Source organism: Alternaria alternata, assembly GCF_001642055.1.
Source record: "Alternaria alternata strain SRC1lrK2f unplaced genomic scaffold CC77scaffold_22, whole genome shotgun sequence".
Taxonomy (NCBI): domain Eukaryota; kingdom Fungi; phylum Ascomycota; class Dothideomycetes; order Pleosporales; family Pleosporaceae; genus Alternaria; species Alternaria alternata.
Window position 1 is genome coordinate 549,048 of NW_017306211.1, and position 23,453 is coordinate 572,500.

Here is a 23,453-nt window from a genome sequence, read left to right on the forward strand (position 1 = left end):
GCCCCCATTGCAAGCCACCGGCATGCCATACACGGCAATAGCAGGCGAAAATCGAACGCCCTGCGACTGAAGCGGCACAGCGCCATATTTTTAGATCAAGCCGCTCGCAATCGTTGACCATCCGGTCTGTATGATAGCATCGTAGTTTGCAGGGCCGGATTGTACACAGCTATATGACCTCTGCACCTCCACAGCTACCACAGGATTCCTCATCACCATATTTCTGACGCCAAACCTCATCAGTCTTTGTACTCAAGCTCGAGTTACGCGAGCCGATCAACACAAGGCTGAGCGGCTCGTAACGCCCCGCAACGCCAGCGCGCCTCCAAGGCAAGGCGAGCTTGTTTCCACGACGTCTACTGGATTCGGCCGGACTGCAGCGCGCAAATTGCCTCGGAAGGGAATTCCTGCCTGAATACTTCTGGGGAGGCCCTCACGAGCGCATGTTAGTGTGATGGAACCTGGCTGACCGGTGCGACGCACAGGCTGCAAGGTACTGTCAGCCGTGTGCAACATCCTGTATGATTTGGTGACTTATCGCGTTTCTTGTGGTTCCTGCTCCTCTTCTGGCCTCGTTTCCTTTCACCTTGCAATTGCTACGAACTACGAATATTGAAGTACACCCTACAAACGTCAGCGCACGCGGCGCATACACCATTGAACATGCGTTCACCAGATGTGGAGGAAGTCCCGCCTGCCCTCCAGATTGGCTCTCCTACAAGAACGAGAAGACCGTCTGATATCACAGTTCCTTTTGCTTTGCGCGTTGGTTCTCCAACTAGTGGTGCCCCACCATCTCATGCTCGTCCACCACTACAGCGTAAGAACACGTCCGGCGCCTCGGACAGGCTCTCGCAACTCTTCCCGTCTCGTCCTTCCTCGATCGCCTCGGTCGCCTCGGTCGCATCTCCCAGCAGCTCCCCTGCGTCAAGACGACAATCTTTTCCCTCGCCTCTGCTGCCGGCCTCAGAGCCCTCATATCGTATACCCCGCGCCCCGGCGCCACCGTCTTTTGCCCAAGAAACGTCATACAGCCCTGTCGCAAGTGTCTTCACTCAAGATCGCGCATCACCATCGTTGGGTAAGAGCGATAGTAGGACGAAGCGTGTCCTCAATCGAATCGCATCGCTACGAAGAGGAAGCTCGCTCAGTGGATACTACAACCGGCTAGATGATGAGGAATCACAGCCAAATAGGAGAAGACTCAAGGAGGTCGAGGAGGCAGATGAAGCAGTCGGATACGACCTGACTTCGCTCGGCGGTCTGCCTATGAAGGCATTTGAGGCACAATTGAGGGAGCAAGGCACACGTACAGCGCGAGAAGGCGACCACAATATTGACGAAGCTGGGCATGCCGCAGAGTATGAAAGACTTGAAGCGCAATTAGGAGCTGGCATGACTTCGGTACTCCACAATCCATTCACCCACACTCCGGCTGGACCAGTACCAGGCGACTTTCCGGGCCACCGAAGAATACTGTCGAAAGCAGATGTAGCAGATGAGCAGGCGAAGAAGGCACAGGACAAGGCCACGAAGACTGGCCAAGTAGTTGCTGTTGCTACGGATGTTCCAGTCGACATCAGCGAATTCGCAGGAGTTGCTCGTGATTTTGACTCCATGAGTAGCTTAACGGCTGAAGCTGGACTCATCAGAAGCGGTGCGCAAACCAGCTACTTCTTCCCAGAAGGTGATTGTCTCGTACAACTGTTCATCCACAGAGATTAACATAAGAACAGATCCCCAAATGCCTACATGGCGTCCTCTTACTATGAGCTCGTGGTGGATCTCCATTCTCGTCATTCTCGCACTTGCGCTTGCTGGTGTACAAGAATACTTGTGCCGGAAGTCTCTGAAGAGTGTAGAACATGATCCGGCACAAGGAGGCTTGAAAAAGTTTGAGAAGGTAGGCGATCTGACTGTCACTGAATATTTCACGTGGCAGTATGCGCCTATCATCATCTCAGTCTTCTATGGAGTCCTTTGGCAGATGTCAGATTTCGAAGTCAAACGTCTAGAGCCATTCTATCAGCTATCCAAGAAGACAGGTGCAACTGCAGGAGAGTCGCTCAATATGGACTATTTGACTTTTCTCAGTTTCCTGGTACCGTTGAGGGCACTCCATCACAGACAATACGCCGTCATCTTCAGCTCTCTAGGGACCTTGGTTGCTAGTAGCCTTGTACCTGTATTGCAATCCGCCTCCATCATTATGTGGCCACCAGAGGAACGACGCAAAGATGTCAGATGGAGGTCTATCAGGGTTGAACCGGCTTGGTCTAGAGCGCTGTCGGCATGTCTTTTGATCGTTGCTGGGTGTGGTTGCGCACTGATATACGCAATGCAACGGAAGAGCGGCTTGCAGTCAGATCCCAAGGGAATTGCAGGCATCGCAGCCATGGCTACCAAAAGCCATATTCTTGCGGATTTCAAGGGACTCGATCAGGCATCTTCGAACCAGATACACAAGCAGCTTCGTCAACGAAGATATATCTTGCACAAAAGCTCGCTTTGGCAGGGTGAGTACATTACCAAGAGCAAGGAGAAGATCCACGAGCAGAACTCAGACCCCAGACCCCTCATGCTTCGTCTCCGATCCGGGTTCCCCTTCGTCGGCTTTCTCGTTGTGTTCACCATAGCGGTGCCAGTCTTTACTTTCGTCGAGAAGGCAAGTTTAGTCACACAGAAACTCCCATGGGTGATGACGGGCTTGGCAACCGTTATACGCATACTCTGGAATACGATGAACAGCGATGTCCGCATGCTGCAACCTTTCTATCTCCTATCGCTTCGACATGCTCCAGCCAAGACTCTGACACTTGACTACGCGGGCACGAATCCACTATGGTTGCCTTTTGAAGCCTTCCTCAACGGCCACTACCTCGTTATGCTCGTCGCCTTTGGATCCATCTTTGCCGAGATGCTGACGGTCTGCGTGACTTCGATTAGCGTCGACGGCAAAAAATTCCTTCCCGGAGAAGGAGGCACAGACAGTACCCAAAAGTCAGATGAAGAGAATGATCGCTATAACACAGATCAAACTTTCCGCAGCTTCTGGTCGAGCTTCGCCCTCACAATGCTCATCCTGCTCTACCTTATCGGCATTGCCCTTCTCACCTACGCAAAACGCAGCCAAAAGTTCATGCCGCGTCAAATCGGGACAATGGCGTCTGTTCTTGCTTTCATCCACCAATCTAAGATGCTACTTAGCTTCATCGATACGGAGAAGATGACCTCAAACCAGATGACAAAACATCTGGAAAAGAGTGGGAAGACGTATGCGCTAGGCTGGTTCCAAGGCAGAGATGGGGACGACCACTTGGGTATCGACGAGGAGGAGATTAGTAGTACATATGTTTACGGCAAGGATTGGACAGAAGGACGTTTGAGGCCAGGGAGGGATTTGAGTTGGGACCAATATTAGACATGTCTCGTACATACACGCAAGGAAATGCATATGTGTCAACTTGGAAGATGCGCATTCAATTACTGACGCTAATCTGCTCCCCATATTCACAATCCCTGGCGCCTAGACGCCATTATGCTGGTATAATCATTCCACCTGACGCGTATATGCCGCGTCATGGCTCCCTGCGTCATGTACCCCGGAATTCTGTTCTTCCGCTTTGACGCCCAATCCCCATCGCATATGAACCTTGTCCCTCTGCCCACAACCTCAGCATCCTTTCACCTCATCCTCAGTTCTGCCCATCCCCGACGTTACTGACCAGCCAATCCATACCCTCTTGTACACCTCTTCCATCTACAGCACTACACGCAACGATACTCCAATTCCGATCTTTCAGCTCTCCCAGTTTGAGCGCCTCGCTGATCTCGCCTGCGCCTTTCGCGCCCGGTTGATCTTGCTTGTTGGCAAAAACCAGGAGCGCAGCGTCGCGGAGTTCTTCTTCGTTGAGCATGGCGCGGAGTTCTTCGCTTGCGGTGGTCAGGCGCTCGATATCGGTGCTGTCGATGACGAATATTACAGCGGCGGTGTTGGCGTAATAGCAGCGCCAGTAGGGGCGGATCGAGGTTTGGCCTCCGAGGTCCTGAAACGGGTGTTAGGAGGGGAGAATAACTGGTAGGTGGGGGGAAGTGGGCTTACCCAGACGTTGAAATTGAGGTTCTTGTATGTTACTGATTCGACGTTGAAGCCTATTGTTGGTATCGTTGTGACTACTTCTCCGATCTGGGGTGGCTGTTAGTTGTCTGCGTTCATGCCTCAAACTCCAAGATATATGTCTTGACGGCTCCTTCACCATGATGCGGGATGTCGCGTACCTTTAATCTGTATAGCAACGTCGTCTTTCCTGCGTTGTCCTGCGTTTGTAGTCAGCACTGTGCATGCATGTCGTGGCATTTGATGCTCGTACCAGCCCCAGAATCAATATGCGTATCTCCTTCTTCGCCCATATCAGCTTTGTGAATGTCGATAAGTAGCCGCCCATTTTGTCTCCCTGTGTCTATCCGCCGCTTCTAAGGTCCGTCTGTATGCGGCGTTGACCGCTGGTTCAATCGTTCCGCCGAAAGGGACGCGTTCGAAAGGTTTGAAAATGCGAGTGATTTCGTGGAGGCGTCGTCCCGGTAATGCAAGTAAGTCTGTGAGAGTTGGGCGTATGCTGATTTGTGGCTTGTTGGTGTTTCACTGTTGCTGTCTGGCCATAAAGTTAGGTGGTCTGGTGCAAACAGTGCAAACACCGAGGTCATCGGCGGCGCGGCACGTTTTGCCGATGTTCCGCCGGTTGTACTGCACCTAGGTACCATGGTTGAACATGGCGACTTTCTAATTTCATACATCACGCATCGTCTTTCGCAAGCTGAAGCTGGAACTTCATTTCGAAAAACCGACTGTATATCTCCAAGGACCCAACACACTACACAGTGTTGCGACGCGATTGTACGCGTGCTCAAGCTGCGATCATGTGCTGCGATACCGGACCACCTGTACTGAACCTCGGACGCTCCGTTTGGTACGCATTCGAGTAGACGGATTCATATTGGCCTGATGCCTGGATTTTCCATATACTGGTAATTGGAGCTCCGTGGAAGACATATTCCGACTATCATCGTATTCGTGCAGGCCTACCTAGGTATCTCAAGGCCAAAGAGATATAATTCAAAGAGATGGATGACAAAGAGGGAATCTGATTGGCCTTACGTCCCACTTATCCTACCAAAAGACCAGGTACCACCATCGACATCTTCAGCTAAAGGTCTGCAAAGTTGGGTCGCAAGTAAACGGGAGACTACATCAACAAGTTCAGAGTGGGTTGTCTTTGCGTGAAGCCTAGGCGGGAACGTAAGGGACAAAATGTTCAAAATCATCGTTCGATACATGCACGGATGGTCTCTTGTTGTGGAAACATATTGGGAGTTGTCCGATATACGAGACACAGGATGTCTCGCGCCGTAAACGACCATCACTTCCAAGGTTTCCCTCGCGCAGAATCTTTCTTCCAAGCTTCACTTTACCAATGGGCGCTGGTCGTTAGATTGGAATCCCAACGTAACGTTGCGTCGCTTTCTGGCCAAGCACGTGAGTTAGTTGTCAGCTTGTTGTCGCTGTTTGGTCGCGGAGCCCCGTACCGCGTTCATTACCACAGTCTCCACCGCCTTGAGTCACAATGTGCCATGGTTTGGAGCCGTTAAACTCATTGTTAGACGGGTATGGTACTGTTTTTCCTGCACTGTGACCAGCTTGTATGAGGTGAAAGCAATATGTGAGACTTGGGAGTGGTGAAGACCAAAGTCGATTTGTACATCAACTGTGGTAGCTTGCTCAGCCACACGATAGTGATCATTTTCTCTTCTACCATGTTCTTGTAACAGCAAGCAGTATGAAAGTCAACTCATCTGATCGTCTCTTCTAATCATCCCAAACCACTCTCTGCCCATCATCAAGAAATCAAAAGACGTACATTTCTAAGTTTTCTTCCCAAACACAACACATCCACGACACACAAGCAAGCACAACACACAACCACAAGATGTCTTGTCAACTACTCAAACTCGCACGTGCCCAGTCGCCCGAAAAGCTCATCAAAATGGCTTTCGAAACTCTTCCTGAGCGCACTTTACAAGCTGTCTTCGGCACATTACACCCAAAACAACATCTCATCTTGAAGCAACAGCATCGCCGCAAAGTATCTATGCACTGTCTAGCAGACACACTATACTACCACCAGGGCGCCCAACTCTCTCGCCTCGGGCGCTGGAACGACATGACGATACTGCAAATGCAGCATGAACTCGCCAAAAGGGGCAAGCTCGAGGAGGGCGAAGCGACGACCCTAAGCGAGTGGAAATTGAGACTGCGTCTAGTCTGCCTCGTGACAGCGGAGAAGGAGGCATGGAGGAAGGCTGCAAGTGCAAGGCTCGAGAAGCGGACCGAGAACAAGAAAGCATGGGCAGCTCAATTAGCGGCATATGATGAGATCGACAAGGATCTGTCAGAGGGCGCTTTGGTGGAAGCGGAGCAACATGCGATCTGCTGAGCTCGGGATAGGGCGGTCGCAACGGTTGCGAGGAGGCTTACGGTACTCTGAACTATCTGATTGCGAGAAGGGTCACGGTACTCTGAACCATCTGATTGCGAGCAAGCTTACGGTACTCTAAAGCATCCGAATGCGCACGTTAGGAAATCTTCTGTTGACACTGTCGAGTTGTTCAATCATTAACGTATAATACCACTAGTCTACTGTGTCTCTTATCAAAAGTATATATCTCCAAACTCCGAGTTGTCTCTTTGATGCAAAACTCACTGGTGATTCGGTCTTTCCCAACATCGTGAAGATACACTTTTCCCCTTTCCTCCCTAGCTGTGCAGTCCACTTTCCCCACCGACCCTTTCACTTTCACGGCCAGAATACAGAAAGCAACACCACGTGCGCAACAAAGCTTGAACGAGAGCTTCTCGTGATGAACTAGGCCGATTTCGCCTTTCGCCTCTGCTTTTCCTACCGCACATTGTGAACCAACTTACTCAATCACCCCCAGATTCCTGTCCCGCGGTTCCAACAACCACATCTATAACCGAAAGTTACCACAACAAGTCCCTCCATCAGACAACCTTTGAGTCTTGATTACCCATTCCTATACCATTTCTGCACATTCACATAACAAAATGGACTTCCTCTCTATCATCGCCGAGGCCAAGGGCGAGAAAGCCCCCGTCAAGAAGGCTACTCTCAAGTTCAAGACAGCGCCTGCGCCAAAGCACAAGACCGCGAAGGCTACATCAACTGCGTCACTGGCGTCCAAAGGCGCAAAGCGCTCTCCTACCAAACACTCTTCTCCTGTCGCCAATGCGCTCACCCCTTGTTCGCCGAAGCCTGCGCGAAAGCGAGAGACTTTGAGGCGTACATCGACTGCGTCACCAGCGTTTAGAGTCGAGAAGCGCACTGTTGCCAAACACTCCACCCCTATCGCCAAAGCGCTCAGCCGTCGCCTGCCGACTCCTGTGCAGAGTAGCCCTGGTCCAGAGGAAGCTTCACCGCGTCGTCCCCTGCCCAAACCAGCTACTATCGTTCGTGATGCCAACCACTCTGCAAAGTCCGTTGATGACACCATCGCTGAGTTGTTAGCTCCACATCCCCTGGCTGTCAGACAAGCTGCTGAGCGTGACGCTGGTGAGAAGGCTGCCCAAAAACTGGCTCGTCAAGAGCGTCGTCAAGCACCTCGTCGTCGCCAGCCTGCTGTGTCGAAGGCTGTTGAACAAAAGACTTCTCGCCATCAACAGCAACAAGTTCTCGAGCCTCCCAAGCCTTTTGCGCGCAAGGAAGAGAGGCGACCAAAGCGACAGAGCAAGGCCTCGTACGAGAACATGAGCGAACGTAACCTCCTGAACGAGGCGCAGTTCCGTACGCTTGAGCTGGATTTCGACCACAAGAAGTACCTCGTCGAAGTACTGGTCATCAATGACAAGGCATACTTCGAATTGATGGAGATGCTTGGCGATCCTCTTGAAGCTGTGGAGTTCGCCCTGGGCGAAGTCAAGCAGCACAACAAGGAGATGAGACAGGAGCGAGCAGCAGCAGCGAAAGCGGCAGCGGAGAGGACCAAACGCGAACGAAAAGAAGCGCTTAAAGTACGACAGCAAGCTAAGCGCGAGGCCCAGGAGAAGAAGCGACAAGAAGAACGTGAGAAGACTGTCAAACTGGCTTCGAAGAAGAGGAAAGCGGAGGAGAAGGTCAAGGAGAAGAAGCACCCTGTTGAGGCCCCAAAGCAAGAGCGGAAGCGGAAGATTGACCAGGGTGCTGACGACTCTGGTTACCTCAGCAAGTCCTCATCCCCTCCTGGAACCGGCAAGAACGATGATGAGGCTTCACTCAAAGGCAAAAAGCGTGCGCGCGCCAACGACGACGATGACGAAGACAAGACGCCTACCAAGAAGGCTAAGTCCTCGAAACCTCCTCAACCTCCTGTGGCGTCTCGCACGATCAAGCCCAAGCGCAAACCAGCAGCCCTTCCACGAGCAATGCAGGCTGGCGCCAACAAGACATCATCAGGGAAAGACAAAGATGTTGAGATGAGCGATCAGGTCGACTCAGATGTCGTTGTACCTGCAAAGCCAGTGAAGAAGACGACCAAGAAGACGACGCGGGTTGATGCACGTAACACCGACCCTCCGCAGGTAAGCAAGCGGCGCACACGTAGCACTTGCGTTGTGAAGAATGAGGAGGACGAGGACATGGAGGACACCGACGAGGATGCTGAAGATGACGACGCCTTCGTTGTGGATGACGGCTATAAGTCTACGCGCAAGTCTAGGCCTAAAGCTAAAGAGGTGCAAAAGTTCTTTTCTGGGATGCGATAGATGTGTTGTTTTGATGCTGTCTCCTCCGAGAAATTGTCGTCTTGAGACGCCGATGGGTTGGTTGTCACTCACGTTTGGATTGGTTGTACGGGTTGGGCGTGCGTGGTGTCTTCATGGGATTGTTTTCGATCTCTTTGGATATCTCTTTTGTTTGTTATGATACCCTATTGCGACATTTCGCAGTAGATGCTGTAGTCTAGAGCGCCATTGCGCATAGTAGTCAATCAAATATAGTGAGAAACAATGCTACTAGCGAGTATCAGCTCTGTTGTGATCTGAGGTTGCGCTACTGCTGTGCTCGCCGGGATCTACTAGATGGCTTTGAGTGAGGTACTCACAAAGGAGAATCTTGCGAGACTCACGATCAGTGCAGGTAAAGGACTTAAGGCTCTTCATTGCCACCGTTGCGTTACGCTATTGGAAGCACGCATGTCTCTCTTGCGTCTCCTAATCTCTTCTAACCACGCTGCGTTGGGTCTGATCGATCGACGCGGCATTGATTGTCAGAAATCAGGCAACGGAGTCCTATACGAATAGCACTCGCTGCAAACTCGCTCTACATCTGCCGCGGTGGTTCAGGCCTGAATGGTGTACGCCTTCCATGCAACACGCTTGCGCTGGCAAGCGGCGGACACGACAAACCAAAGACCCAAGCGGTGACATCTGCACTTCAGACTCAACAGTGCTGTCAGAGGATAAGACGAGAAGTAGTAGATGTAAGGTCCGAAACGAAATGTAGCTCTGCTAAAACGTCACAGAAACCGGGAAGGGAGATGAAATTAGGGCCTGTTCTAGTAGTGGTTGCGCGTCAGATGGCGGACCTCGGCACTTCTCAACAAACTCGCGCTAAGGTTGAAAGTAGATTGCATGCTGTACCTTCCTGCGTCGACAGATCCCCCGCCTGATCTCATCCTCACTTCCAGCACCACAATCTCAAGTCGACTAGCCAACGGTCGTCGGTCCGTTTTTCGTATGATGAATGTAATCTCTTCTTCAAGTATTCCTACATTACTGATTAGGGACGTTCCCATCATCGCACCTGATATATTGGGTCCCAATCATCCGAATACCATCCTTTGCAGGTGTATACACAGACCCAGCGACCACTCCTCGGTTGTTGTCAATTGCGCCATTGAAAGTAGTGGTCAAGTGCACTCCATGGTCCTGCTAAAGTCAGGTTTCACGGTCTCCAATACCAAAGAGTCTGCTCACCTGGTCACCGGTCTTTGCCGGTATCTCGTGCATGGCTTTGATCCACTGACTTAACTTCTCGGATATACTTCGGAACCCGCTCCTCTCTTCATCCGCGAACTTGCACATGTCGACGTGATTTGCTTCAATCGACTGCCCGTCGATACCTGGGAGGACTGCCGACTTCTTGGGAACTATGAGGAACCTTTTGCCCAAGATCTTCAACGACAAAGCCTCGAAGAAGCATTCGACTTCGACGGGAGCCCCAGAGCGGTCACGAGCTTTCAGGAACTTCAGGAAGGCTTCGTTGATACTGACGAGCTTCGCAGATCGCTCCTCAAGATCCTTGACATCTTCCTTCTTCGTATCGCTGAAGCAGTCCACGACTCTCAACGCCGTTCTTCCCCATTCCGCTTTGCTCGAGCCCTCGAATGGCGTCCCGAGAAACACCACTCCACCAGTATGGTTCACGAGCGAGACGGCTGCTTCGTCTGCGCCATGCTGTCTTGATAACGCGTTGGCGACTACTAGTCCTCCAAGACTATGTGCGATGAATATGATTGGCCGATCCGTCTGCACTGTGGCGTCAGCTTGTGCTTCCTTCTCAGATAGACGATAGATTTCTTACGCTCTCAGTGCGATCCCGGAGACCAATCAGGCTTTGAAACAGCGCTGTGGAATGATTATCGATGGTGGTACCCACGGGTATGTTCTTGGGCCCATAGAACGGATAGAAGTGCGCGAAAGCTGAATTGTATCCAAAGGAAAGTATTCTCGCTTCCGGACATATTTGAGGTAGGTGATCTTTCGGCCAGAATACTTTTTCAGGAGTTCCTGGTGCATAGGTCCAAGTGTTGATTCGGTTTCCACCCAGCCCGTGGACGAAAACAATGCTAGCTTTATCAATCATTTGCAGAAAGACGTAGGGCTTGGACTTACTCGACGGTTGCTTTCTTGGGCTCCGATGGCTCAAAAATCACAGCTCCCAGTCCATTATCGTCAGCCATTGTACAAGATTCTAACGAAAGTGATTTATGAAGAAAACAGAACAAAGTCGGTTCTCACATCTGCTTCGCATTTGAGCTGAGTCCGCTCAAGTAGTCCCTCATGCACCTAAACTCAGCTCAAAGCCTAAAACCTTATTACCGGAGTTCGAGACCCCGGCCGCGCCCGCTTACTTCAGCCCCAGTGCGCCAAGCTGAACCGGAAAGCAGTGCCTCTCAGGCTGTGTGACCTATCCTCACGAATCATGTTCATTCAGTCTATCAGTGCGCAAACTAAAAAAACACAGGTGTATACCGATTGCGCCCAGTTCTCCGCACCAAAGATCAGCCCTCCCCAATAGATTTTTGGGGGCCAACCTGGAGTCAACCTCAGCCTATGGGTACTGGCAACGAGGGCTCGATGCCTATCCCAAACATCGGTAAAGCATCACGACACCGGCTGGTATTAATCGAAAATTAACAGTAGTATTGGGTCTCAAATCCATACGATGGTCCGAAATCAGCCTTTGTTTTTGCCATTTTGTCCGTCTTCAGGACCTTGAGATACCTCTCCACTTCCAACGTGGCGCGGTCTAGGTCGCAGGGATCCATGGGCGACCAGCCTACCTACTGGTCGACCGAGGACGAATCTCCCTCTGGTACAGTCCACTCAATGCGCCTCCACAACACACCAGAGCTCTAACAATAGAGCGGTTGCTGAGATGCAGTATTGGCTACATGGAAGGTAGCCGCTAACGATATCGGAAAGTATGAAGTAGGTGGCTTTACTTGAGATTGTCCAAATGACCTTCGACTCCCTCATGAAGGTTGTATGATTGTAACGTTTCGCTAGGCACTGTACTTCTTTTCTTTTCCATTCTTTTCCTTTTCTTCTGAACAACACAACATAATTGATTCTCTACTCAGAGATTAGCTGTCTTCGTTTCGAGTACGGATACTTTTCTTCCTACGTCTGTCGGGCAATCGGCTCTACAACACACCTCAAAACCTAAACCACTATGTCAAACATGAACCAAACGGCTAGCCTTGGCTCTGTGACGGATAACCAGGGTATAGCGATGGGTATCCTTTCGCTAACCGGCGAGAATTCGAATGCGACGATTATTGGTTCGACTCCCTTTGAATCTTAGTGTGAACTACACTGATCCATAGCAGCCAACCAGACAAACCAGACATTTCATCAACGTATGAACAAAACGTCTAGATACCAACGCATTGTCTAATCAGGAATAGATACCGAGAGAAAGAGAACCTCAACCTTACCTACCGACCGGGATGAGATGCTGAATTGGCTGTCTCCTCTGAACTACTCGAGTGCGCAAGATGACCATGCCAGTCGCGCTCGCAAAGGCGCAGGTAATTGGTTGCTCGAATCGCAATCCTACGATGAGTGGGAGAATGGCGATGTCGAAAAGCTCTGGTGTGTCGGAAAACGTACGTGCCGCATATCTTTCAATCCAGTTGATCAAGCAGCTAACTAAGATCGTAGCTGGGGCGGGGAAAACAATCATGGCGTACGTAAACACTGTCATGCTTACATCTTGGTCTCTCTGTCGTTCCAAGCCTGACTAAAAGCACAGGTCAATTGTAATCCAGCGACTGGAAAATCTTCGACAGAGTTTCAAAGATGCTCTGAATATAAGGATAGTTTTCCTTTACCTCAACTACAAACGACAGACTCCCCTGGTACAGCTCCTAGGCAGCGTTGCAAAACAGTTGGTCGGAGACGAAGTTCCTACACCGAAGCCTTTGAAGGATTTGTGGGAGAAGAACGTCAGAAGAGGGAATAAAAGTTCGGCACTACCTCTAGACCAGCTGGATACGCTACTTGCAGAGTTGGCAAAAGAAAAGAAAGTTTTCATCATTGTGGACGCCTTAGACGAACTGACGACGGACCGACAAAAGCTTGTAAATCATCTTTCTCGGGTTCATCAGCATGTCAAATTGCTGTTCACATCCCGACTAATCGAGGGCCTTGAAGATCTTTCCAAAGGATTTAGTCGGGTGGTAATAGAAGCCCATCAAGAAGACGTTCATGGCTATATTGACGACGTCATTGGCAACAGCGCGCGGCTAGCAAAATTCATGAGATACGACCGTAGGCTTGAGCCAGATATCAAACATGAAGTTACCAAAAGGTCAGATGGAAGGTGAGTAAGCCATTTTCCATGTATATATGCGTAAATTTCTTTTCTCAAGAATACCAAGAATGACTTGTTTAGTTTTCTATTAGCACGCCTTCATCTCGAACGACTGTCGAGTCAAATAACACTGGATGCGGTTCGTGAGAACTTGAAAAAGCTTCCGATAGAGATCAACGAGACGTACGATGAGATCATGGAGCGAATCGAGAAAGAAGGGGAAGAGAAGAGAAGTATGGCGAAGACAATCTTGTCGTGGGTCGTGTTTGCGCGCCGACCTTTGTCGGTAAAAGAGATCAAGCACGCATTGGCTGTACGCGCCAAAGATGAAACATTGAACCATGGACGTATGCCTCTGACAGAAGACATCACAGCGTTCTGTTGTGGGCTCGTGGTCCTCGAAGCCAAGAAGAAGATTGTGAGGCTGGTCCACTACACAGCTCAAGGCTACTTCAATGACGCCACAAAAGCGAGGTTGTTTCCTCATTTCGAGCTCCATATCGCGCTCGTTTGCTCCACATATCTTTGTATGAAATCACTGGAGCAACCAGACGATAGCGAACGGCAAATATCGTTCGCAGTGGACCTGTATCCTGATTCCGATGAGTTCATAAGCGACGACAGTGATTCGGATGGCGTCGGATTCAGCCCCAACGTAGATCAGCATCCAAACTTTCTGGTTGGAGTTGGTAGACCTGCTCAAGGTCTGACTTTCTCTAAAAAGCTTCTCCACTATCCACTTCTCAGTTATGCTGGGGAGTTTCTCGGCGAGCATTTTCGGAAAGCCCAGAAGATCCAGAGAGGCAACTCAGAAAATCAGGATATTTCGGCACAGTTCGAGGAAGTCCTGCGACGAGTAAAGCAACTAATCACGGAGCGCTTCAAGCGGAACTTTTATTGCCGTTTGTTGGATGAAATGAATATCTACTTCCGGAGAACCCCTCTTGACTTTCTCACTGAATCAGAAGAGACGGAAGAATATTCCTGGAGCGATTCCGACGATGAAGATAACAGCTCCTTGAACCAGTTTGTCGAGAGACTGTTCAAAGTGACCGAAGACCTGGAGAGCGATAGTATGGAGCAATCTGCAGAGCCAGCTTTTACAGCTACCGACACAGATCCTTGGGAAACCCCGCCCTATAGAAGAATGAGTTCTCATTCAACAGAGGCTTCAAGCTATCCTCCATTTGGCGACCGACCCGCAGAGACGCCGTGGCCATCTTACACCAGCTACGTTAATTATTCGCCACTACACCTAGCCGCCTTTGTTGGCTCTCCGGAAGTGATTGAACACATCATGTCTCTTGATGAGAGGCCAGGAGTTGATGAGTTGGACTTTTTCCAACAATCTCCACTCATGGTGGCTCTGAAAAAGGGCTATACAGATGTCATATCAGTACTTCTCAAGTACGGCGCAACCGTAGACCTTGGGAACCCATTCGGTCATGCATTTCTGCTATACGCAGCTCAGCAAAGCGACTTTGGCATCGTCGAGACGATTCTTACCAGTGCCGTGGACGATAGCAACCCTCCAATTGCGACTCAGGGCTCGTCATTGCCGTGGTATTGCCAGAGCGCCCAAGACTGGATCTCGGATCTGCTCTTTGGATCTAGTAGGAGGTCGTCAACGGTATCAGATGTTGACAGTCAAGAGCTAGACCCTGAAAGTTCTCACACACCGAAGCTTACCGCAGTTTCGCCAAGTCTCATTCAACTTCTTTTGGAAGTATTTCACTGCAATGTAATCAATCTTTCCGGCGCTCTGGAAGCTTGCGATGATTCCACACCCCTCAGAGATCGATTTTTCGAAACCGCCTTCTTCCTTGCCATCGAAAGAAAAGCTTCGGATGTGGTAAATGTCTTACTACAACAAGAAGGTATCAACGCTAACATGCGCGATTACCTCGATCAAACCCCCTTGCATCGAGCCGCCTCACGCAATTCAATTTCCATCGTAACCTCGCTCCTGGATAACGGAGCCAAAGTAGATCTACGCGATATGAACAAAGAAACCGCTTGGTCAGCCAATGCATATACAGGTCAAGGCAAAGAAGCCAGTAGGTTAAATACCTTGTTATAAGATGATTCAATTAAGCTAATTCATGATTCCGAAAGTCCTCGATCTGCTTCGAGAAAAGGGAGCAAACCCTAACGTCAGAGGTATCTGGGGCGTGTCCAGACTCTATAATGCGGCGGCTTGCGGCAATGCTGAGGATGTAAAATTCCTCCTGGAATGCGGAGTGGATCCTTCTCTTAAGACTGATTTTGGTTGGGCGCCTCTCCATTGGGCAGCGCACAATGGCAATCTCGACTGCGTGCATCTGCTGATGGACAAAGGAGCCGATTTGAACACCATTTCGGACCAAGGTACAACGCCTCTTGATCAAGCGCGGATTGGATGCAAAGATAACATAGCTTCTATTCTTGAACGTGCTGGAGCGAAGACCGCATCCCAAGTCTACGAAGAGAGGCGACCAACGATTGAGACATCTACAGGTAGGCAGCTACTTTCCTTCGAAGAATTTGCTATCTATTGTGCTATTCAAAGGTAGGGGCTACGGTCTGCATGACCAACAAGAAGATAGTATTACAGAATAAAACAAATCTCTGTGTGATTCTGACCAACAGCACACCCTTGATTGCCTTGCTGTACCGGGTTGAAATGGTTGAACAGGGAAGATGGCAGGTTGACTAGGGTGGTGTTGTGGGGGTTATAGAAAAGGGGGCGAGGCAGATACAGAAGCAAGTTGGTCGGACTATCAGCTGCTGATGAGTTGGTGAGGTACGTCATACGTTGTCCGTGGTTCAACGATCGCAAGCAGGATTCGCAATGAGAGCGCTCTGCAAGGGAGAAGCCGCTAATGCATCCCGAATTCCATTTATAACAGATAGTCTCCGTTCATGCAGCTGCAGTACGCCTGAGAGTAACTGTGCCGCTTGTCATGGCTACGAATCCTACTGTTTCACAAATCTTACCTCATTGGCTTGGCGCAAATGCCACAGATATCAGCTTGTTGGTTTCTGGCCAAGACTTGTCGCCCGAGCATCCTTGCTCGCTCCGAGGTAGCACAGTCTGCGCATGAGTAGGCGTACATAAATGCGCAATCTGGTCATCTTACTCATCGATACGCATCCTGCTTCCATTCTCACGATGTACACTGAACACGACCACTTCGATCGGCCAGCCTCCACAGTTTCACATCATTCTGCTGAAGCTGAACTCAACTTTATTACACATCTGGACTCACGGCCTTTGTCCACAAGTAGTAATCGAAGCGGCCGCACTACTCGCAACACGTTGCCGGTAACTTCACAAACGACTGATGTTGATGGTTATCAATCCTTGACACTGACTACGGAAGACTCCGAGCCGTGTGGAGATTCCGAACATCAGAAGCTGACCGAGCACATCGATCGCACATCAGGCGTACGTGGCCGGGCACAATTTTCTCTGAGGACGTTCCGCTATCTGGTGCATACATGGCAATGGGAGCTATATGTCTGGTCACTCGGTACAGCCGGCATCATAGCAATCGTCGCTCTCCTTATATGCTTCAATGGAGTTCAGCAGAGATATTGGAACTCAAAGATCCAAATTAATGCATTCATAGCTGCACTCTCCCAGCTGTCGCAGTCTGCGCTCATCGTACCTGTTTCCTCCTCTATTGGACAATCAAAATGGACGTGGTTGCGAAAAGATCGCAAGGCTATCGACATTGATAGGTTCGACGCGGCCAGCCGTGGTCCAGACGGTGCCTTCAGGCTCCTCTGGCATCTGAGACTACGTCCGCATCTGGTATCTTTTGGAGCACTACTTGTAATATTGATGCTAGCATTTTCATCATTTGCGCAGCAGTCGGTAGCCATCAATACGCAGCGGATCAAGGTACCCAAAGACAGCTCAACTCATCTCAAACGTGCTGGACAAGCTATATATCATTCTTTGCGAGCGTTTGGTTCAGAGAAAGAGGCATTTCGCGGTCCATATGACGCTGATGAAAGTGTTGCCATGGTACAGGCCCTCCTATCGGATCATATAGACGCAGACAACGTTACCGGCGAATGTCTTACAGATTTTTGTTCCTGGAAGCCTTATACCACCATGTCAATATGCGCAACGACGGAAGATATCTCTGATACCCTACTTCCGATGATGGCTCATCACAACGGGAGTATCTTCCTTCCAAACCTGCTGGACCAGGGTCTCGCTGAGATTTCTGCTGTCCTACCCAACACGTCCTTATTTACACATATTGAAAGCTTGCTCTACTACCAGTTCCCAGATTACGAAGGCGATATGAACATGGTACCCTTCTCTAACCTTTCAATATTATTTTATGATCCTTGCAAGGCTGCAAACAGTGGCATGGAAGGTTTCGCCAGACTTCACCACCTTGAAAACTGGACTGCGATCAGAGCTGCGTTTCGTCCTTGTGCTCAAGTATTCACATCCACTTACGAAAAGTACTGGCGTACAGAAATCGAAACCCCCAATAGCGAGTTGCATTGGTACGCTTACTTTGAGCACGGCTCGTTTGAACGATCGAGCGATACTATCTACTGCACAACGCCTCATTCGACTGGAGAAGAGACGTGTATCAGACATTCGCTACTTTCATCCGTTGCGCGATCAATCCTCATGACATATAACGTGTCTGCGACTATTCGACAGGGTGAATTGGGTTTCGAAGATGCAAAGGAAGAATTCGAAAGTCAAAGAACGTGGAAAAGTATCATACTAGACGACATCCGAAAGGACAGTCACGACGGACCACCTGCGTGCAACGAAGAAGCTTTCACCACGTTCAATAATAGAATACAAAGCATAGCAGCTAGTGTAAGCATGGAACTCAGAAACAACGAGAACGGCTCAGCTTCCATTGTGAATGGTACAGCCTGGATCACAGGTACGTAACTCGTTCGCCATCACCCTAGCTGTTTGACTAACGCATCTTTTATTCAAAAGAGCCTGTTATCGAGGTAAACTTCCTTTGGCTCTTGATGCCTATTATGCTATATGTTAGCATCACTGCGTTCTTTTTTGCTACCATCCTAAGGACCATCGACGCGCCACCTTGGAAATCGTCGAGCCTTGCGCTTCTACAATGCGGAAACCCCGACAACAAAATGGCCGGCACGAAACAATTCAAGGCTTTTGCCAAGTCGACGAAAGTTCGTTTGGATGACAACGGAGAGACATGGCATCTTGTGGACTCCCAGCAAGATAGCGTCGGTAAACAAGAAATCGCTCCACAAGAGTGAGTCTTGAGATATACGACAGACCATCGAGCCGCCGCATCCTACATGTCCGCCCTACACAGCCGTCCCTGCTGGGTCGGTAGACCTCTCGTTCCCTCAACAACCCACTTTTCGCTACCCACACCTGTGACCGCATAGAATAATCCCCAAGGATCTCTTTCCTTCTTAATGCTCAGTAACCTGTCGTAGTTGGCGCCGTACAAACTATCCTGGAAGTTTGGCTCCGCAACATCCGCCTCATTCATATACGCGCCACTGAGTGGCGTCACATCTCTCAACTTCTGTACATACGAGTTGAGACGAGCATGCGACGACTTCGCGATCTCATCTGAGAGATCAGCCCCATATTGTCTGGTATCCCAACCTGTCATGTGCATGACTGCGTTGCGCAAGTGCGGCGATATCGCGGAACTAGAGCCAGGATAGCCGGCTGTTTCGTGCGTTGGTGCGTAGTCGACGGAATGGAAGCTGTATCCGCCTTCTTCCACATATAAGCGGATCGCGGTCATGGTAGCGTTGAACGACTGGGATGTCGGGTCTTCGAAGTTGGAGCGGGGGACAAGGCGAGATACGAGGCGGCTGTTCTGTATTCCACCACTTGGCGGCGCGGAGCCGAAATCAGCATATGTGTTCCAGAATTTTGGTTCGGGGTTGACTAGAGGGATGCCAATGTCGTTGAGATCCTGGATTAGCGGCGCCATAAGCTCCTTCATCTCTTTCACTGTGACGCCTGGTTTCGTAATCTGACTAGAGAGTGTAAAAGCGCCGCCTGTTGTGGTTATGTAGTTCGACATGATACCTTTAGCGTCATTGATACGTAAGTTATGCGAGAAGTATATCCCCATACCCTTCCAAAAGGTATCTTTGGACACTCGAACGGTGGTTTTGTCGTTGCCAGAAACGGCGCCAGTCTGGAAAGTGAAGTCGCTTCGTGCAATCGTTGTGGGTGGATACGCTTTGACAATTACAGATGTTACGATGCCGAAGTTGCCTCGGAGTGTACGTCAGTCACTGCAGCTAGTCACGACAGTACTCGAAAACGTACCAGGTCCACCACCCCGAATAGCAAAGAACAGGTCCGAGTTCTCCGTCGGATCCGCATGCACAAACCTGCCATCTGCTGTGACAACCTCCAAAGCAAGGACCTGATCAGCCATCAAACCATACTTCGAGGTGATGTACGAGAACCCTCCACCTTGCATGTAACCACCATACGCCCCAACCGTCGAAGATCCGGGAGCTAGCAGTGTGATACAAGCTCCTCCCATGTAGCTGAAGACCTCGTGCTGTTCCAGTGCCGCACCAACTCGAGCAGCTTGGCCACTGTACTGACCGACTTTATAGGTGGGCAAGTACTCGAACGCCTTCATGCGATGCACCCAGACTTGGAGTGCGCCGCCTCCAGTATTTCGGCCGAGGAAGTCATGGCCAGTATTTCTGAATCGTTCAGCTTGAGTTTGAGATTATAGTGGACAAGGCTCACTTGATCGTCAACCGAATGTTGTTATTGCGCGCAAAGTTCACAGCCATTTGTACATCCTTGGTCGTGGTGACATTGACTACGTATGCAGGGAAGCTCAACAACTTGCACTCGGACTGAGAAGGCGCAGCGCTGGATGTAGGAACAGAACATGGGTTATCGAGCGTCCATGACAGGAATGGTATCAGTGGGTCTTCTTTGCTAAGTTAAGAAGTTAGCGATCAGTGCAGAGTAGTGTCAACCCGGACATACAAGAAGAGAGCATCAGACTGTCGTCGCTTGACATTTGCGCACTTTGTCGCATCTTTGTATTCGCCTTGGTAGCACGCTGCAGCTGGAGGGATACCCTTGAGTAACGTGCCGCCGAGACTGACATTGAGGGCACTCCACTGTGTTGATGACGGCCAACCGTCGTAGCCTGGGTAGTTTTTGCAGGAGGGTATACTGGCTCCTGTTGCTTCGCCGAAAGCAAGATCGGGGTTGCCCGCCACGTCCGATTCTTCCAACTGTATGCTTTCGTATAGGAAATTGTATGCAAAGGCGGCTTGTGCCAGAAGAAGGATCGAGGAGAGCGAGAAGCTAGAAACCATCATGGGAAGCGCAGATGCGAAATCGGTACGAGAAAGACGATGTAGCTCACAGAAAAGAGCTTACTTTCTCGGAAGCTGTCACAACAGCATCTTATACGGGTATCCTGTGGCCATATTGGCAAACCCTCCACCATTGTACTACTTGTAGATGCCCCACAAACATTCAAGCTGATCACGGCCAGAACTATGAAGCAATACAGGCAACATATGCCAATTTTCTTTGCCCGTCTTCTGCATACGATGCCACCTGTTCGTCTTCTCTTTCTGGTTATCAGATGCAGTAACTTAATATCGGGCACGCGGTCATCACGCAGCCACAAGGATTTACCCGGGTGTCTCCCGCTGTACGTCTCGTGTTCTCGATGCAGGGTGAATATCAAGAAGGTCGGCGTGCGTTCGTGGCGTTCGTGATCTTACATTGGTACCGGCATCATGGTAAACGGTCGAGGCTAATGGCTGCGAGACTGCATCTCAAGCATGTTCATTGGCTACTACAAGCGAGATAGATTGCGCATCGAATGTAGACTCACGATAAGAAACTTGAGCGCATGAGAGCTGACTTGGAGGTCTCCCCACATAGGGCGTCAGGGTGGCCGTATGATCAAAACGCCTTTTCGGTCGCAGGACACGAGTTTATGCGGAGCACGAGGGGTTCATAACTCCAGTATATCGATTAGTGTGGTGTGTGCATATTCTCTAGGGGCAATCATGTCGAGCATGGCCAAGAGATGGGAGCAGTGCACGCAGATGTTGGAGGCTTCATGGAATTGCCCCTGACCTAATTAGGCTAGCGCATCCAGTAAGCACCCACTTGTTTCTATCTCGGAATAATCGTTCGCTGTCCTAAACGCCGGAAAGCCTTCTCGCACATTTGTTTTAACAGGAGGAATGAAAACATCGATGTGCTCATGATCGGAAAACGTTCATTGTCTTTTGAACTTTATCAAAGCTCATCGCGGAGGTAGAGCATCCTCCGCTGAAGCATGCACATTGGTCTACTAGGAGCCTCAAACCTCGCTAACATCATTAAAGTCTTGCCTACTCTTTCCCTGCCTTGTTCTCGAGCTCGGTGGCGTCCTCCATGTACTTTACCGAGTGCTTCCGCTGTTCCTCCTTCATTCCCGCTTCGACATCTTGGAGGCGCTGCTCGGCTGACACATCTCCGAAGAGAATGTCGATCTCTTCGAGAGTCTTTCCCTTAGTTTCCTTGATGAAGAACGTTGCGAAAATGCCCATGGAAAGACAAAAGATACCGAACATAAGGAAGGTTTTCCAGCCGATGTCTGATGTACGAAGTTAGTGTATGTCTCACATAGAGTCCGTACGGGCACACTCACGATTGATAGCCTCTGGGGTGATCTTCGTAATCACGAAGTTGAAGAGCCACTGAGTCGCAGATCCCATTCCGACACCGTAGGATCGAAGCCGCGTTGGGAAGATTTCTGACAAGTATACCCATGGAACGGGGCCCCAAGAAGCCGAGTATCCGATAACATAAAGGTAAATCATGGCCACCATGGCAATGGAGGGTGATGATACGGAGTCAGCGTCTGGGTTTGGCGGGTAGGTGGCGAGAACAGCTCCAATAATGAACATCATGGCCGCCATCCATGCCGCACCACCCATGAGTGAGTATTTGCGCCCAATGAAATCGATTCCGAAGATCAAGAAGATACCCGTTGTGATCACCTTGACGGTTCCGTAGATACCGGTTGCGAAGAGCGAGGCATTGGACTTGGAGACACCGATAGTCTGGAAGATTTGGGGCGCATAATAACCTAGCAAATTGTTAGACCAAGGTATTCGACATTCGATGGCGTTCTGTTCTTACCGATCGAGTTTGTTCCGCTAAACTGCTGCCAGAACATGAGCACAAAAGCAGTGATAAAACGGTATCGGTTACCAGGAAGAAGGCATTCTTTCCTGTCAAGATGGAGATACGAAGTCAGTGTATGTCTCGCATGCACTCTTCACAGCCACAACTTACCATGTAATGCCTTCCGTCATGTTGAGCTCCTCCTCTACAGCCGCACGAATCTCTGCCAGTTCCTGCAGAAGTTCGGGGCTGTCGTGTTGTTCGCAGCGAATGAATGCGAGTGACTCCGCAGCTTCTTCTTGCCGACCCTTCGACATCAACCATCGAGGAGATTCCTTGAGGAAGAAAAGCCCAATCAACATGAAACCACCTGGAATCAGTTGGATCGATACCGGGACTCTCCACTGCTTCGTTGAGACGGGCATATGGAGTGCGACTCCATAATCAAGCCAGTATGCGAAGGTACTGCCAATCACCAGGAATTCTTGGAAAAGACCGGCGATACGTCCTCGAAGAGCTGGAGGTGCATTTTCTGCGACGAACACGGGAGTGATGGATGACATTCCTCCAATACCGAGACCAGCGATAACGCGTCCTGCGTAGATCATGCCGATCTCATGGTGGGCGGCAGTCTGGATCGCGGCACCGATAAGGAAAACGAGGGAGAAACCCATGAGAGATAGCCGTCGACCGAACCGTTCGTTGAACCAGGCAGCCGCGATGGCTCCAAAGAAGCAACCGGCGGTGAGGAGCGAAACGACATTCGATGACACCGACGCGTTCTTTGAGTCGGAGAATCCAGATGAGTCTGTAGGCAGTCCGAAATCTTCCTTGAAAGCCTTGAGCGCGAGAACGCTACCCATCACTCCAGTGTCATAACCTACGTTGTTGTCAGCTCTTGTCAAAGGAAACGGGTAATTTGTGCTTACCGAACAGCAGCGAGCCCATGTAGGCAACGCTAGTCAGCAGATAGACCCTGCGGTTTTTGAAGAATTTGGACACCATCTTGGCTATGTCGTCGCAGCTCGGCAGGTTGACTGGCGTACCTTTGGTGAGGGTGAAGCAGGCTTTTGAATAGAAACATCAAATGCCTAGGGTGGCACCATCGGCAACACAGTCCCCCGGCATTGCGTCGTTATCATCTGGTGGAGGAACCTGCC

At 50.2% G+C, this 23,453-nt stretch overlaps 10 protein-coding genes across 10 annotated transcripts; 6 read left to right on the plus strand and 4 right to left on the minus strand.

The window, feature by feature from the left end:
• Window positions 1–375: 375 nt before the first annotated feature.
• CC77DRAFT_402203 (hypothetical protein) lies at window positions 376–3,648 on the plus strand. Its single transcript, XM_018531555.1, has 2 exons — window positions 376–1,687; window positions 1,737–3,648. Exons 1-2 carry the CDS (start codon window positions 664–666, stop codon window positions 3,419–3,421), a joined length of 2,709 nt encoding a protein of 902 aa, XP_018381783.1. The 5' UTR covers window positions 376–663; the 3' UTR covers window positions 3,422–3,648.
• CC77DRAFT_1024240 (ADP-ribosylation factor-like protein-like protein 1) lies at window positions 3,451–4,611 on the minus strand. Its single transcript, XM_018525832.1, has 4 exons — window positions 4,371–4,611; window positions 4,279–4,317; window positions 4,103–4,186; window positions 3,451–4,046 (listed from the first exon to the last, which is right to left on the minus strand). The coding sequence occupies exons 1-4, from the start codon at window positions 4,443–4,445 to the stop codon at window positions 3,696–3,698; spliced, it is 549 nt and encodes a 182-aa protein (XP_018381784.1). The 5' UTR covers window positions 4,446–4,611; the 3' UTR covers window positions 3,451–3,695.
• A 1,204-nt stretch (window positions 4,612–5,815) lies between these two features.
• Window positions 5,816–6,491, plus strand: CC77DRAFT_1078484 (hypothetical protein; the record flags this gene model as incomplete). The annotated part of the gene is made up of 1 exon (XM_018529288.1): window positions 5,816–6,491. Exon 1 carries the CDS (start codon window positions 5,985–5,987, stop codon window positions 6,489–6,491), a length of 507 nt encoding a protein of 168 aa, XP_018381785.1. The 5' UTR covers window positions 5,816–5,984.
• A 629-nt stretch (window positions 6,492–7,120) lies between these two features.
• On the plus strand, window positions 7,121–8,812 carry CC77DRAFT_1012519 (hypothetical protein; the record flags this gene model as incomplete). Its single annotated transcript, XM_018523772.1, has 1 exon — window positions 7,121–8,812. One exon carries the CDS (start codon window positions 7,121–7,123, stop codon window positions 8,810–8,812), a length of 1,692 nt encoding a protein of 563 aa, XP_018381786.1.
• A 1,008-nt stretch (window positions 8,813–9,820) lies between these two features.
• CC77DRAFT_1098496 (putative ribonuclease p/mrp subunit) lies at window positions 9,821–11,048 on the minus strand (the record flags this gene model as incomplete). Its single annotated transcript, XM_018529952.1, has 4 exons — window positions 10,943–11,048; window positions 10,632–10,896; window positions 10,025–10,576; window positions 9,821–9,976 (listed from the first exon to the last, which is right to left on the minus strand). The coding sequence occupies exons 1-4, from the start codon at window positions 11,008–11,010 to the stop codon at window positions 9,821–9,823; spliced, it is 1,041 nt and encodes a 346-aa protein (XP_018381787.1). The 5' UTR covers window positions 11,011–11,048.
• Window positions 11,049–12,197: 1,149 nt separating this feature from the next.
• On the plus strand, window positions 12,198–13,456 carry CC77DRAFT_402593 (hypothetical protein). The gene is made up of 4 exons (XM_018531557.1): window positions 12,198–12,441; window positions 12,497–12,521; window positions 12,588–13,157; window positions 13,241–13,456. The coding sequence occupies exons 1-4, from the start codon at window positions 12,288–12,290 to the stop codon at window positions 13,293–13,295; spliced, it is 804 nt and encodes a 267-aa protein (XP_018381788.1). The 5' UTR covers window positions 12,198–12,287; the 3' UTR covers window positions 13,296–13,456.
• Window positions 13,457–15,552, plus strand: CC77DRAFT_402680 (ankyrin). Its single transcript, XM_018531558.1, has 3 exons — window positions 13,457–13,461; window positions 13,523–15,162; window positions 15,264–15,552. Exons 2-3 carry the CDS (start codon window positions 13,678–13,680, stop codon window positions 15,366–15,368), a joined length of 1,590 nt encoding a protein of 529 aa, XP_018381789.1. The 5' UTR covers window positions 13,457–13,461; window positions 13,523–13,677; the 3' UTR covers window positions 15,369–15,552.
• Window positions 15,553–16,092: 540 nt separating this feature from the next.
• On the plus strand, window positions 16,093–18,821 carry CC77DRAFT_402538 (hypothetical protein). The gene is made up of 2 exons (XM_018531556.1): window positions 16,093–18,055; window positions 18,115–18,821. The coding sequence occupies exons 1-2, from the start codon at window positions 16,246–16,248 to the stop codon at window positions 18,408–18,410; spliced, it is 2,106 nt and encodes a 701-aa protein (XP_018381790.1). The 5' UTR covers window positions 16,093–16,245; the 3' UTR covers window positions 18,411–18,821.
• Window positions 18,256–20,571, minus strand: CC77DRAFT_402917 (FAD/FMN-containing isoamyl alcohol oxidase-like protein MreA). Its single transcript, XM_018531559.1, has 4 exons — window positions 20,140–20,571; window positions 19,891–20,088; window positions 19,453–19,844; window positions 18,256–19,398 (listed from the first exon to the last, which is right to left on the minus strand). The coding sequence occupies exons 1-4, from the start codon at window positions 20,478–20,480 to the stop codon at window positions 18,449–18,451; spliced, it is 1,881 nt and encodes a 626-aa protein (XP_018381791.1). The 5' UTR covers window positions 20,481–20,571; the 3' UTR covers window positions 18,256–18,448.
• A 944-nt stretch (window positions 20,572–21,515) lies between these two features.
• On the minus strand, window positions 21,516–23,298 carry CC77DRAFT_944522 (quinate permease; the record flags this gene model as incomplete). The annotated part of the gene is made up of 5 exons (XM_018534974.1): window positions 21,516–21,760; window positions 21,815–22,255; window positions 22,309–22,400; window positions 22,465–23,173; window positions 23,223–23,298. 5 exons carry the CDS (start codon window positions 23,296–23,298, stop codon window positions 21,516–21,518), a joined length of 1,563 nt encoding a protein of 520 aa, XP_018381792.1.
• Between the last annotated feature and the right edge of the window lie 155 nt (window positions 23,299–23,453).

Bases quoted from the DNA above. Each gene is read 5' to 3' on its own strand.
- CC77DRAFT_402593 (XM_018531557.1), top strand. From the start codon at position 12,288: ATGCTGAATTGGCTGTCTCCTCTGAACTACTCGAGTGCGCAAGATGAC. The intron at 12,442-12,496 runs GTACGTGCCGCA...CTAAGATCGTAG, and splicing joins GCTCTGGTGTGTCGGAAAAC to CTGGGGCGGGGAAAACAATC. The intron at 13,158-13,240 runs GTGAGTAAGCCA...GTTTTCTATTAG, and splicing joins ACCAAAAGGTCAGATGGAAG to CACGCCTTCATCTCGAACGA.
- CC77DRAFT_402203 (XM_018531555.1), top strand. From the start codon at position 664: ATGCGTTCACCAGATGTGGAGGAAGTCCCGCCTGCCCTCCAGATTGGC. The intron at 1,688-1,736 runs GTGATTGTCTCG...ACATAAGAACAG, and splicing joins CAGCTACTTCTTCCCAGAAG to ATCCCCAAATGCCTACATGG.
- CC77DRAFT_1024240 (XM_018525832.1), bottom strand. From the start codon at position 4,445: ATGGGCGGCTACTTATCGACATTCACAAAGCTGATATGGGCGAAGAAG. The intron at 4,187-4,278 runs GTACGCGACATC...CAGCCACCCCAG, and splicing joins CGTTGCTATACAGATTAAAG to ATCGGAGAAGTAGTCACAAC. The intron at 4,047-4,102 runs GTAAGCCCACTT...CACCCGTTTCAG, and splicing joins ACCTCAATTTCAACGTCTGG to GACCTCGGAGGCCAAACCTC.
- CC77DRAFT_402538 (XM_018531556.1), top strand. From the start codon at position 16,246: ATGCGCAATCTGGTCATCTTACTCATCGATACGCATCCTGCTTCCATT. The intron at 18,056-18,114 runs GTACGTAACTCG...TTTATTCAAAAG, and splicing joins TGGTACAGCCTGGATCACAG to AGCCTGTTATCGAGGTAAAC.
- CC77DRAFT_402680 (XM_018531558.1), top strand. From the start codon at position 13,678: ATGAAATCACTGGAGCAACCAGACGATAGCGAACGGCAAATATCGTTC. The intron at 15,163-15,263 runs GCTTGGTCAGCC...TGATTCCGAAAG, and splicing joins GCGATATGAACAAAGAAACC to TCCTCGATCTGCTTCGAGAA.
- CC77DRAFT_402917 (XM_018531559.1), bottom strand. From the start codon at position 20,480: ATGATGGTTTCTAGCTTCTCGCTCTCCTCGATCCTTCTTCTGGCACAA. The intron at 19,845-19,890 runs GTGAGCCTTGTC...TGAACGATTCAG, and splicing joins AACATTCGGTTGACGATCAA to AAATACTGGCCATGACTTCC. The intron at 19,399-19,452 runs GTACGTTTTCGA...GTACACTCCGAG, and splicing joins TATTCGGGGTGGTGGACCTG to GCAACTTCGGCATCGTAACA.